At 29.9% G+C, this 13592-nt stretch overlaps 1 protein-coding gene across 2 annotated transcripts; it reads left to right on the top strand.

Moving 5' to 3' along the window:
* Positions 1-6750: 6750 nt before the first annotated feature.
* On the top strand, positions 6751-9898 carry LOC116775181 (zinc finger protein 93-like). Of its 2 annotated transcripts, XM_032668022.2 has the most exons (3): positions 6751-6906; positions 7020-7172; positions 7440-9898. In XM_032668022.2, exons 2-3 carry the CDS (start codon positions 7044-7046, stop codon positions 9390-9392), a joined length of 2082 nt encoding a protein of 693 aa, XP_032523913.2. In that variant the 5' UTR covers positions 6751-6906; positions 7020-7043; the 3' UTR covers positions 9393-9898. The 2 variants fall into 2 exon arrangements, with proteins under 2 accessions (XP_032523913.2, XP_032523914.2); XM_032668023.2 differs by lacking the exon at positions 6751-6906 and having other exon boundaries at positions 6955-7172.
* The last annotated feature ends 3694 nt before the right edge of the window (positions 9899-13592 follow it).

The following is a 13592-nucleotide window of genomic DNA, read 5'->3' as shown; positions in this document are numbered from 1 at the left end:
ACCTTTACAGTTCACAGCTTCCAGCACTATCTATCCCTTTCCCATTTACTTACATCCATATATATCCATCTCTCTCTATACAACTTGCTAAACTAATGAAGTTAACCTATTCGTATTGATGTTACGTCGTTAACAATTTACATGCTAACATACAACCTATATTATATGTTGGTTGTTCGTTATTAAAGAACGCAACTCCGTTCTGAAATTGAAAACGTAATTAATTTTTTTTTTATTTTATTAATACTTTTATCTGCCTCTTCGATTTTGCGCGTGGCTTATTACATGACATTATCATGATTTTTTTATATTGTTATTAGATATAAAAAAATAATGTGTGAAAGATTTTTTATAGTCTACTATAGGACTATAATATTTTATTAATAACATATAATGTATTATTTTTTTAGGTTACGTGTTTGCGTGTACACAAAATTATTAAATATTAAATATTGATTATTAAATAGAAAATATTGGATCTAGAGCCTAGTATTAACTGAACTAGAACAGTTAATACAAAGTTCCATGAACACTGACAATTACAATTTCACATTAATCAATCAACGACCGGTTTCCGATGATTTATGAATGGAAAACCATTAAACTGTCCGTTTTTAAACTGACGTACTGAATTGAACTCGTAGTTAAGGTACTGTCGATGCTTTATAATAATTACTACAAATTTACCGGTTACAATACGTACGTTTATAATTTTGGTTACCTATGGATATATATATATATATATATATATATATATATATATATATATATACACAAGAATATTCTCATCGATGTGTTTAAAAAAATGATTTAGATAATTATAAAATTCTAAGTGCCTAACAAAGTAAAATTTCAGCAAACATAACGAAGACAATTATTTTAAATAACATTCATGAATGAAAATGTGCAAAAATTTAATCATACACAGAGTATAAGAAATATATACTATTTAACCTCCTTAATAAGTGGTAATAATTTTTTTTTTGAAAATAAGTGGAATACATAAAATCTCGACCTGGTATTTGCATAGAGGAATGCTTGATGTATAATTGAAACCCAAAATAAAGACGGTATCTGGTTTAAAATTCCTCAAAGCCTTTTTTTAAACAAATAAATATGTATTATTAATAATATATAATTTTAAACTTTTTATAAACAATTAAAATTAATAAGATCTAAGACTTCCCCGAGTTTTATTCATTTAAATGAAACTAATATTATTCGGATATATTACGCGTGCTTTAGTTTCGTAAAAAACTACTATCCGAACAACATTAGTATCATAAATAATTAAAATTAAACATAACATATTAATTTTAGCTTTTCTCGTAATCAACCTAAAATATAACAGTTTTTTTTTTTATTATCCTAAAATGTCATCTATTATTCCAAATTCAAACGTACTTTATAGACGTTCCTTTATTCCCGTTTGTATGGAGGAACATAAATTAATTAGTCCGCGGATTCGAATCTGCATTGCGCACTCAGTTTTATTGAAAAAAAAAACCGTTCGCTGAATAAAAAGTTTTTATATCTCAAATATTAAACAACTTTTTTAATGTACACAAAAGCTTAGTATAAGTATACTATGCAACAATTTATCTCAATCATAGAAATTCGTTATAATTAAATTCATGTTTAAATAAGTTATAATTTAATACTATATATGTCTTGCTAAGTTTTTTTTTTAATATCAAGCAAATTTTTGGAAATGAAAATAACTGAATAAATAATTTCAAAGGAAAGAAAAACCACATTTAATCATTAATTTTTTAATATTTTAATTACATTTTTTTTATTTATTATTTTTTTAATTTAAGCTATAGCTTCGTTCACACTGGAATCGTGGAAAACTTTACTAATGTCATTCTTAGGCGGCCCATACATCTACAATAATATTGCACAATATAGTTGATTGTACAATATTATTAGCAGTGTTGGGATAATATTTAAAAAATGTGTAATGATTGAACAGAAGTTTGAGCGAGCTTAAATTTTATTGCGCAATATGTTTATATTTGTACTGTATAGGGTTAGTATTGCGCAATATTTTTTCAGTTCACTGTTTTAAGCGGTTGCGATGATTTCATTCACGTGAATGGTTTGTCAATCTTATTGCTAAATATTATTGAACTATTATTGTAGATGTTTGGATCGCCTTATATAATATTCACAGATCTAATATGCGTATGTATATTTACCAATTTATTGTCTATTCCCTTATCTGACGGTTTATTATGAATTCGACATTTAATATGTTTTTATGCGAGGTGATCGTTTTGTAAAATAATATTTATTAAGCGTCAGATTATTAAAGTTATAAGAACCAATTTTTTTTACACCTTTTTTTGTAATAAATTTAAATCCAATATATAAATATGATACGGGTTTTCGAAACTAAATTTCCCTTAAGTGGCTGGAATCGTCGATTAAGGTTTTTGAATTGAAAATTGAAATTGCCTTTTGAATTTTTTATACAAAACAGAAGTAATCAAAAAGCGGATTTTGATCCGTGATATTAAAAGCTTTAAAGTAGGTCAAAAGTAACAAATCTATAAAAAAGATGTAAACGAAATTCTTTATCCGTTTTATTTTTTGCAGAAATATGAACAAAATGGAATATTATAAATTCTGACACAATATTAATTTCTTATCGTACATACATTTAAGTGGATGTCGCTCGAATTTGAATCTTATTACATTCTTAATATTGCTTTAAATTGGATGATAATATGATAAAATGAAAATTCAGCTTGCTCGCCGCTCGAATACTGTATACACAATGTTTTAGAGTCGATGGGATAGCAAACATTTTACATAAATTAGACGGATATGTTTTGTAAAATATATTTTTAGTTTACTTATACACAAAACAATAGACAACAGCTCGACAGATTTGTACATACTTTTATTTTTACTGCTTACGTTCATATTAATTTTTATCGTGTATATTTTGGTTTGGACTGCATTAAAGTATAATGAGATCTAAGATTTTCGCGAGTATTCATTTAGATGAAACTAGTATTATTCGGATTTACTACGCGGATTTTATTATTTAAAAACTACATAATCCCGACGTTTCGGTTACTTTGCAGCAACCGTGATCACGGGCAGACGAGGTGATTATGTAGTTTTTAAATAATAAAATCCGCGTAGTAAATCCGAATAATACTAGTTGTATTAAAGTAGTTAGTCAACTACCTATACACCTGTATACACTGTAGATCTGAATAAAATTGGCACAGACACAGATTATAATGTAGCAGAATTATGTACGGATTGTCGCAGAGATACCGTGGGCGGGCGAATTTTAAATTTATAAATGTTGAATCGTTATATTCTGAATATAATTTTGACAATAAATAAATTTATAAAAACCCGTCCTCCTTCTTATTTGTTTTAAATATTTTTTAACTGGAATAAATATTGTTGATTGTTTTACCCTTTTTGTAGATTCGTGATCCTTTGGGAGTTGAATATATTCAGGATTACTAATAAACGAAATAAATATAAAATATCAACCAGATTACAATAAAAGATAAGATAAAGTCTAAACGCCTTTATTCCATTCGTGAATCGAAAAACTCCTTCGTGTTTTCTCCACACAGTACTCAAGATATAATTCGTCCAACAAATAAAAACTTTGACATTGGTAAAATATTCCACGATTTTAGTGCGAATGATAAAAATCTTTTATAAAGATATTTAGTTAAAAGGCTTTTTGGTATTTATCATCAATTAATATCAATGGAACTTAGGACTTTGACTCCTACAAATGTCAGCTACTCTTTGTTTAAGAACTCAAGCGCTATCCTGAACGAAGACCAAGCTATAGGCAAAAACTAGAGTAGACGCAATTAATTAAGACATATCGTTTTAGAAAATTATAAATACATACATTCCATATGATCATTAAGTTAAAAAGAAAAATGATTTTGAAAATATACAATATTTTGGGCATGAAAGATACACAGAACAACTCTAGCCTCCCATCTTTGTTGATGAGTCCTTCTCCTCACGGCATGATTCTTAAAGCAACATAAAACATCTTTCATATCCCTTAGACGCCATCATGACACTGTTCTTTGTCCTTTGGAGATGTTTTGGCGTGAACATTGCTTCAATTTACTGATGATTACTGGTTTTTTTCAAATTATTTTTAAATAAATTTCTCTTAAGCAACAAAGATTTATATTAGATAAGATGTTAATGTCGAGATGAACTGATGTATGCAACGAACGAATGAAGTTTTATATGTCAAAATAAAACTCCCAAAAAATATATATTTTACTTCTAAATTGTATGCAATATTTTATTATTAATTTATTAAAATGATATATAGTTCTATAGAACTAATATAATTAAATTCTGTGTTTTGACGTTGCAAAAAAGTGACGTTTATTTATGTACCACGTCCTTAAAACACTGGACAATAAATCAATAACAAATAAGACTTGATATTGTTTAAACAGCCCCACTCGAACATTCATTTATAATGAGAGTTTGATTTATAACATTTATATTAATGCTCAGTTGTGATCTTATTTCGGTCTCGGTTAATAATTGACTTTATTCAGATCCGGGTTCAAGATTTAATTGGTTTTTTGACGTACAAATAATATTTGATTTTTTTTTATATATAATTGAGGAACATTAACAAGGAATCATATTTAAATTAAAATACTAACTTTTATTCCGGATACTGTATAAGTTTAAGCGGCCTAAATTATGATGAAATACCCACCCTGCAAAAAAAAGTGTTGCTATAAGAAAGTTACTAAATTATCTAATATTAAGGGTTGATTTATTTATTTTTTTATTAAGAATACAAATGTACAGGTAATTTTAAACCAATTTTGAGGAATTCTAATGTTATGTTAATAATGACATTTCATTAATTTAAAAGCACATTCAAGAAAATTTATATATTCATTCATTCAAACATAAACTTACAGTGTTATAACATAAAACTAAACAGCGATTACAGAGACTAGATTTAATAATTGTCTGAAAAGTTAAATGGTAGAATTATACATTACCAAATAAATAGAATTAAATCAATCCACGAAAAAATCCCGACGATTACGTAATCCTTTTATTGTTGTTGATATAATATATTTATTTTTTTCATTTTGTGAATATTATCTGCTACTATTTTTATCAGATATAATTAAATAAACTAACATTTAAATTTTGTTTTAAATGAATTGCGGTTCATGGAGATTTTAAATGTTTTTATGGAGGGAACAAAATGTTTTGAATGAAATCCATGACGTATGACAAGTGCGGCAACATAACAATCAGAACGAGGTTGTCACTTCTCTTTATTCTATTGTCAAAGCTTGCGTATACGTGTTTTGTTATTCAATCAGGCTTTAACTGCCGAGCCATTGAGATGTCATTTTGTATCTACCTACCTATAGTGCCAAGTTTTTATTCAACAATCAAACGAGATATATGATGTTTAAAGCTACTTCGATATAAAATAAATAATTATCGGCATCACAGTTAACAATTGCGTATAAAGTTAAAAAAAAAAGTTTAGTACATATAATTCTAAATGAGACAATAATAGTATTAGACATAAAGTGCACTTCTTGACATTAATCTATAACGTCTATTTAATATTTTAAACATTGTACTCAAACTTTATGTTTGCTCTATTTATACTTTGGGTCCATTCAACTTAAATACCGTTCCATTCTTGCAATGTTCTAACCAAAATAATGTTATAAGATCAATCTAAGCACTAATGATTGAAAAGGATGTCCATTCTTAATACCGACAATAATTATTTAGAGTTAGATAAAGATATTATGACGGTCGACGGATAAGTGTAAAATGACATATACGAATTAATGAAAAGTAGTTAAATTTGACAAACATAAATAATTGAAGAGCGGATTTAAACTTTTTCCTAAATAATTACAACAAACTTTATGGTAATATGTAATTAGTTGTATAAGTTTGAATTTTTCGATCATGGATTTATCAAACAGAAAACAATAAATTAGTGTTTCCAAAAAGCACTAATTTTTAAATGCTTAATTTTCTAAAAGTCAACTGAAAACAGTTTTTTATAAAGATATATGATATCTAATAAAAAAATATTATATCAAGTTTCGTAATATATAAAAGAAGTAAAATACGGAATAATAGTAAACTTCCAAAAAATACTCATTAAATATTATTAATTTACTTTGATTCATAACTTTGTCAAAAACATTTGTATATTATGTAGTTCTATTACTCCCATTCAATACATATTTTAAGGCTAGCAACACTATTATCACTGTCTTTGGAACAAAAATATCCTATTTTTAATATTTAAATCTCCGTATCTTTGTAGATGCCTACATTTTAAATAACAGTTAAAGTTAAATTGCCAATAATTTTGATATATAAATTGAACCACGCCTTTTAAGACAGAACATTCGTTTCTACCAGTTAAAGAAAATTAAATTCACAAAATTCTAACGCAAATAATTCGTTAAACAACGAATTCCTCTATTTAACTTTAAATAAAACGATCATAGAAATAGGACAAGCATTGTTAATTATTTGTAATAGTTAAATGTCACGAAGCTTATGGGACTACCAACTTAAAATATTTCAATTTACATAACATTTGTTCTAAAGAGAAAAAATAAGTCAAATAATTTATATTTATTTTATAAACCAACACATTTATACATTTAAATATTGAATTGTCAAAAACTTATTTGTTATTATTATCTAATTGCGTTGTGGCAACTATTGCCAGTGCTCTATCTCTTTCTCGCTTTTGCGCGCTAGATAAACATGACGCAACATCCGTTCTGTCGGTTGGCTATCGTGTCGAGTCTCATACCGCCATTTTGATACGCTCTGTTGTCTATAATTTCAATAGATCGTCTTTATGGAAAGGTCCGTAGATAATTTTTACTCTTTGGATAATATAATGTGCTCTCTGATTACTTATAAACATAAAACAACTGTCAAAACAATGTGCTTGAATTCTAAAGTTTTGTGTTTTTCAGGTTTTCCTGGAGGAATAATTATGTATGAAACGTTTTAATATGGATTCGTTTACAAATTTGTGTCGAAGCTGTCTTAGTCCAGAAACTGGAGTGTCACTTTGTGATAATGAAGACAATATCAAAGAGAAATTCTTCGAAGTTACCACTGTCGAGGTATATAAGTAGTATTTATTTCTATCTATACCTTTTAAATAAATAATATTTCTCATTTTATAACAACGGATATTTGGGAGAAAAATCGAGAGCATTCCTCCTATATTTTATCTAGAATCATCAATCATATAAATTTCATAAAATTTATTGGTCTCATGCCATTATACTTAAATTTTAAACTTATAGTTGCATACAATGTTTAAATATTATAACAGCAAATTATTGCTTTAAGTATACATTAATAACTTGTTATCTTAAATATTCCAGGTCAAGGAAGATGATGGCTTACCTCAAAAGCTTTGCAATGACTGTTTCACTCTTATGACATCAGCATATCAATTTCGCAATCAATGCATGAAAATGGATAAAGAACTTAGGCTTCAATTAGAAGCTTACATCAATGAGAGCGCAGAACAATTTTCACAAATAGAAACACAACTAAAGGCCAGCGAGGACATGACGATAGAGGATATAGCTAAAGAATCAATGAAACAATTGGAATCTATTATTAAGAGCGAGCCTAATGATAGTGACGATGATTATTATTATGTGGTTGTAGTCGACAACAATAAAGATGATGAGAGTGATAAAAGCAACAGCAACAGTGCGGTTACACAATCCATTAAAAAAGAAAGTACCACTGAAGACATCATAATGAAGACTTCCGACCCTAGCACACAGTTTGAGAATTGTATAGATTCATTTCTAGTGACAAATCCAAAAGTGCCAAATAATGTACCAGCGACCATCCTTGAGAACGAGGAACAAGAAATAGATGAAAATTTTACCAGCGTAGATGAATTATCTCAGGACCATTCTCTCGGTATAACAGAAGACTCTCAAGATAAGAGTGATGATTACACTGTGGCTGTGCCACAAAACATGAAGAATAACATAGGGAACTCTAAAAGTTACATCAAAATTCTTACCCCATCTGGCGCAGAAAGAACAATACTTGTGAAAAATGAAGATGGTGTTAAATATTTAACAGATGCTCAGCTCCTTAAGGATGGTACGGATTCTTTGTCTCAAGAAGAAGTTATTTTTTATGAAGGTGATGATGCATCACAGTTGCAGATACTGAAATGTGATGGTTCCGAGTTAGTTATAGAGTATGCTGATGACAGTCAGATAGCAACAGTTTTGCAACAAGAAGATGGCACTTTCTTGTGTGATTGCGGTGAACAGTTTGATGATTTTGCCGAATATGAAAAACATCAATACAAACATAACCCGGCTGGAGAACATTTGTGTAATTTATGTGGTAAAGGCTTCGAAACTGCTGAAGTTCTGACCGGGCACATGCTGTTACATAGCGTGACAAGTGTATATGTTACATGTCCATTCTGTTGCCAAAAAGTAAGGAGAAACAGTCTCACGCAACACATAAAATATGTACACAATACAAAACCACAATGTGATATCTGTTCAAAGACATTTGCAAATCAAAATAATTTAAAAAGGCATTTGATGATACACAGCGGGATAAAAGATTTTGAATGTGATATATGCCACAAGAGGTTCCATCAAAAAATAACCATGCAAACGCACAGACTGACACATGTCAATCCATTCACATGCAATCAATGTGGACTACAATTCAGCGAAAAAGCCGATTTAACTGCCCATAAGAGTTCAGAAGAGTGCAGTAAGACAAGAATAACCAAAGTTAAGGAGGAATTAATGAAGACTGTGAAACAGGAAGTCGTATCCAACCTCGGAAAGTTATTAGGCTATGCCTGTTCGTTATGCAAAAAAATGTTTACGCTTGAATCTGCTTTAGAGCAACATGTAGAAACTACACATATTTTCGAAAATGAGGAACAACATTTGGAGAAGGTCCCAAAGAAGAGCAACAAAAAGTTTGACTGTCGAATATGTGGGAAGAGTTGTGCCAGTCAGGCGATGATGATCATGCATGAAAGGGTGCACACGAACGAGAGACCGTTCCCTTGCCAACTTTGTGCACTGAGATTCAAAACAAAAACTCATTTGCGTACACACCAATTGACACATACGAGGGAGAAAAAATTTGGGTGCTCTGTTTGTTTGAAATTTTTCGCACTAAAAGGTAACCTGGTTGTCCATTTAAGAACACATACCGGGGAGAGACCGTACGTATGTTCCATATGTGGCGAAGCTTACATAGACTCTAAATATCTTAAAAAGCACAAACAAAAGAAACATGCCATAGACAATGTTCCTTGGAATACATATTAATGAAATCTCATACATAGGATATGTTAAGATAACCAACGCATACAGAAAAATAAATCGGAATCAAGCAATTCATTTAAATACGCCTGAAAACAGCACTGAATCAAAATATAAATGTATTTAATAAGTATTTAAAAGACTCGAGTTGACATTGTGTAAAGCCAATGTACGTGTGCTGATATCCAAAAAATATTTTAATGTAATAAAATTTTATTAATTAAGTAAATTATTTTAAGAAAAGGCCTATTTAAGGGTGTAACTAAAAAAAAAACTATATTTGATACTAACAAACTGATCATGTAAGATTTGTGAAGATATCTTAGGAGTGGTTTGAATAAAGAGATTGTATATATTTCCCAATAAATAAGTCGTTTTTTATAAGACAGCTGAAATGCTAAACTCAATCTGTGACAAGTATTGATGCTTCACAGTGCTTCACAGCTCCATGGACACGGGAGAGTAACTTTGTAAAAATTGATAAAATTTTATAAATAAAAAATATTAATTAATATGTAATTTTAATATCCAGTTAAAGGGTTTGTGAAATGACAAGTGAATGTGAGTATGTACAATAAAATACAACTAATATTTTTACTTACAGTAATGTTTATAAGGACTTTTATTTTTATTATCGATTAACAAATTTGATACATTGGAAAGTGTATAGTTGGCAAAATAATATATCGCCTACCTCATGACTATAATAAATAATAATTATTAAGTGTATACTAATATATTATATTTAAATTACAAACAATTTTTTTCGTTTTTCTAGAATTTGTTATATAGAATTTAGATAAATTTTGTGAATACAAGACACTGAAGTTGGAGGATTTTGTATCCTATTGTATTACTTAACAAAACTACGAACTAAAATGTTAGTTTATAAAAGTTAAGTAATTAGTATTTGCATCCATATTTCAATAATAAGTAGTTATCTGTCATTAACAGCGGACGAACGACATTCTACTTTTTTTTTCTTTTTTTTTAACTAAATATATTGACTACGGATGAATAATTTTTTGTACACATGGGGTAAATAAAACACATGAAACATAGAAATGTTATTAAAATTAGGAGACACGACTAAAGCTAGGCGATGAGCTGATGAGGAGCCCGAAGGGCAGGAGGAGAGGACTTTTGCCTTTTGATACAGCGATCCTCCAGCTCCTAAGTGCGAAGGGTGATAATGAGGGTGATAGATGAATGCGACATTCTACTACAGCGTGTACCTTATTGGTGCTAAAGTTTTTTTCATACAAAGATATCTAACAATTATTCCTTTTTCCTTGTATCTTTCGGGAAAGCTTATTTCACTAGGTATTTCATAAATCATTGTACACCAATCTAAAATTAGATTCAGTTTTCTAACCGACGAAATAGGTTAAACGCCGGCTTAGGTTAATCACTAAGAAATGAGAAAATTTATCTCTAACGAGGTCACTTGATTCGGTAGTACATTTAATGACACCTATCGTCATTTAAGTAAACCATCATGCAAACTAATATATTATTTTTACTTTATTTGAAACTACTCAACAATAGAGGGCGTTAAAATAGTTTTATAATATTCATTTCTTGGACATCACATTTTAAATAAGCCTTTTTTTATAATTCAAAAACACTGATAGCGTTATTTATTTTTATTTTCTACTCTCTCTCTGTTAATGTCTAAGAATCAAAAAGAAAATGTCCTTCCATGTCCAAGATCCAATTCAGCTACAAATAACAAACCAGAACTTAATTAAAATCAGCTCAGCAATTTCGTCCTAACATACAGACAACCAGACAGACACTTTAGTATTTACAATGTACACGGATAGTATGGATGAAATGTCTATCAAGGTTTTGTTTTAAGTTCAGTTAGTTAGTTGTTAAATTGACGGTAGTTGTTGACGTGTCCTCCTCGTCACACTCGCGTCATGGAGCTTAACATAGTCACAAGAAGTACCAGGGGTACATAAACATAGCGGAGATATATTAGGCGCATGAGTTTACATCATATTTAGTTTAGCACGAGTGAAAAGTACCGCCAATATCGCTGTCTCTCTCACACACGACAGATAGCAATTTAGATTTTTTGGGTTCTGTCATTAAATTGTAAAGACGGACACAGTATTTAAGTTATGTCGATTATTTGCATTATATTAACCTTTAATTTGTATTATTTACTAGACTAATTCCAAAATGAGAGCTACGAGCGATAGGTGGCAGTACTTGTACCAGAAAGTATGAATGCTAGATTTGAATCTCGGCTAACAATCTCGCATTCTAACTATAACATAGTAACTTTTGATACTAGCGGTAGAGCGGGTATTCGATTAATAGCCATGGTCCCGTAGTTATCAAATCTAATTAACAACAATTCTCTTCTTCAATTATGTCAGCCTGGTATAAAAAAGCATTAGCCACAACGATTGGCAATCCAAAACCAAAAAGACCTGTGGGTGTGGGTTTACTTACACGTTCAACTTTTAACACATTTGTGAGATAGAGTTTAAAAATATAGGTGAGTTTAGGTTGTTCGTAACCTATCTAGATATACCTAACCAAACCGAAAATGTGCAAAAAAGCTTGGTAGCAAACGTACAACGCTGCGTATAATACGTGCCCGGTATATATATAGGTTTTTATACGCTTTGTGTGGTAGAGGTTATGGAGCGTTGTACGGGACGCTGGGATGTCGGGCCGCGCCGCGCCTCGCTGAATCATTGGGTAATGTAGCGCGACTCGACTGAAACAATTTGATACTATAAATATTATTACTATTATTATTATTTGTTAAAATTTGTTGATAATAGAAATACATATCTCAAATTTAATCAGCACTTGTAAAATGTAACTTAGAAATATTAATTCATGAACATAGATATATCTTTGACGTTATACTAGTTTGCTGTTAAGTTTATTTAACAATTTATTTACAAGGGCTTCCCAATTAAATTATCGGATTGGATTTAATAAAGTTTACATAGTTTAATTTTTTCTTAAAGATATATTTAAATAAGTTCGTTAAAATATTCAAAGTATCAAGTGGTATGAGTCGCTGTACAGACCGAGTCGAGCGGTGAGTGGCGCTCGACGCGGTGCTGCTTTGTTCCCGGCAGCCGCCATGCAGGGCTGTCCTCACATTATTATTATTATTATTTATTATTAATATTAAATTTATGAATTTTATTTGATTCTTAGTTTTTTTAATATTTTTTCTGGTTAAAAAAAGGTTTCATTAACAACAGACTGATCTCAATACTGGTGTTACATACTAATGTTGAGATTTTAAAACATATCTAATATGAGACGATTAAAAACTTTTAACATTACGTCCATCACTAGCACTCTATGCTTTGCGCTTCCATCATATTAAATTTAAAAAAATATATAATTGACAAATGAGATTAATATATAATTGACACAGTCTACACAATCCATTTCTAACTCACACTATATATAACCAATCTCTTTTACATAATATTTTGCAAATATTAAATGATTATTTTAATGTGCGAGGTGCAGCCCTGTCGTCGAGGCGGGCCGATAGCAATATCGCTGAGTGCGGCACGAGCGAGTCCGCGCCTAATTTACTACGCCAACGCCTGCCTTACTCTGAGACCCTGGTACATGCTACACGCACAGAAATGACTTACGGGAGATTCCAACAATTTTTTAAATTTTGGTATGTAAGAGAAAAATAGTCTGAAAAAGATTATTTTTTTTTATTTATTATGTATGTATGTATACTACAATAGTAATCTTATTTATTAAATATAATTTCTGAGAATATGTCAGCGAAATAAAGTTAAAAAATATATCTCTAGAGAGTGTTAATTCGCTTAATTCTTACAAAAAAAATTCAATTAATGATACTTGTAAACAAGCAGCCTCCTTACCACAAGGAAATGTTGTCTCAGCGTTATAGCGAACGATCCATCCAATTTGCAATTCCTGCATCCGATGAGTATCCCTGATTTAGCTCTTTAACGGACACACAAGTCAGCGTTTTATTTCATTTTTTATTATTTTTTTATTATATCAATATACAGTCAAAATATACTCAAAATTAACACTCACATATACAACTAACTGAACAAACTATCTAAAGATGAGAGAGACCCGGTCGGAGTTGTGAACCCGATTTGACTTTTACTTCTTTGACTTTGACACTTACAAATGTGTAACTATGTACTAGGAGTACATAAAATAAAA

This window comes from Danaus plexippus, chromosome 25 (assembly GCF_018135715.1).
Source record: "Danaus plexippus chromosome 25, MEX_DaPlex, whole genome shotgun sequence".
Lineage (NCBI taxonomy): Eukaryota > Metazoa > Arthropoda > Insecta > Lepidoptera > Nymphalidae > Danaus > Danaus plexippus.
The sequence above is the reverse complement of the archived record's forward strand: the minus strand, read 5'-3'. Positions and strand labels throughout refer to the sequence as shown.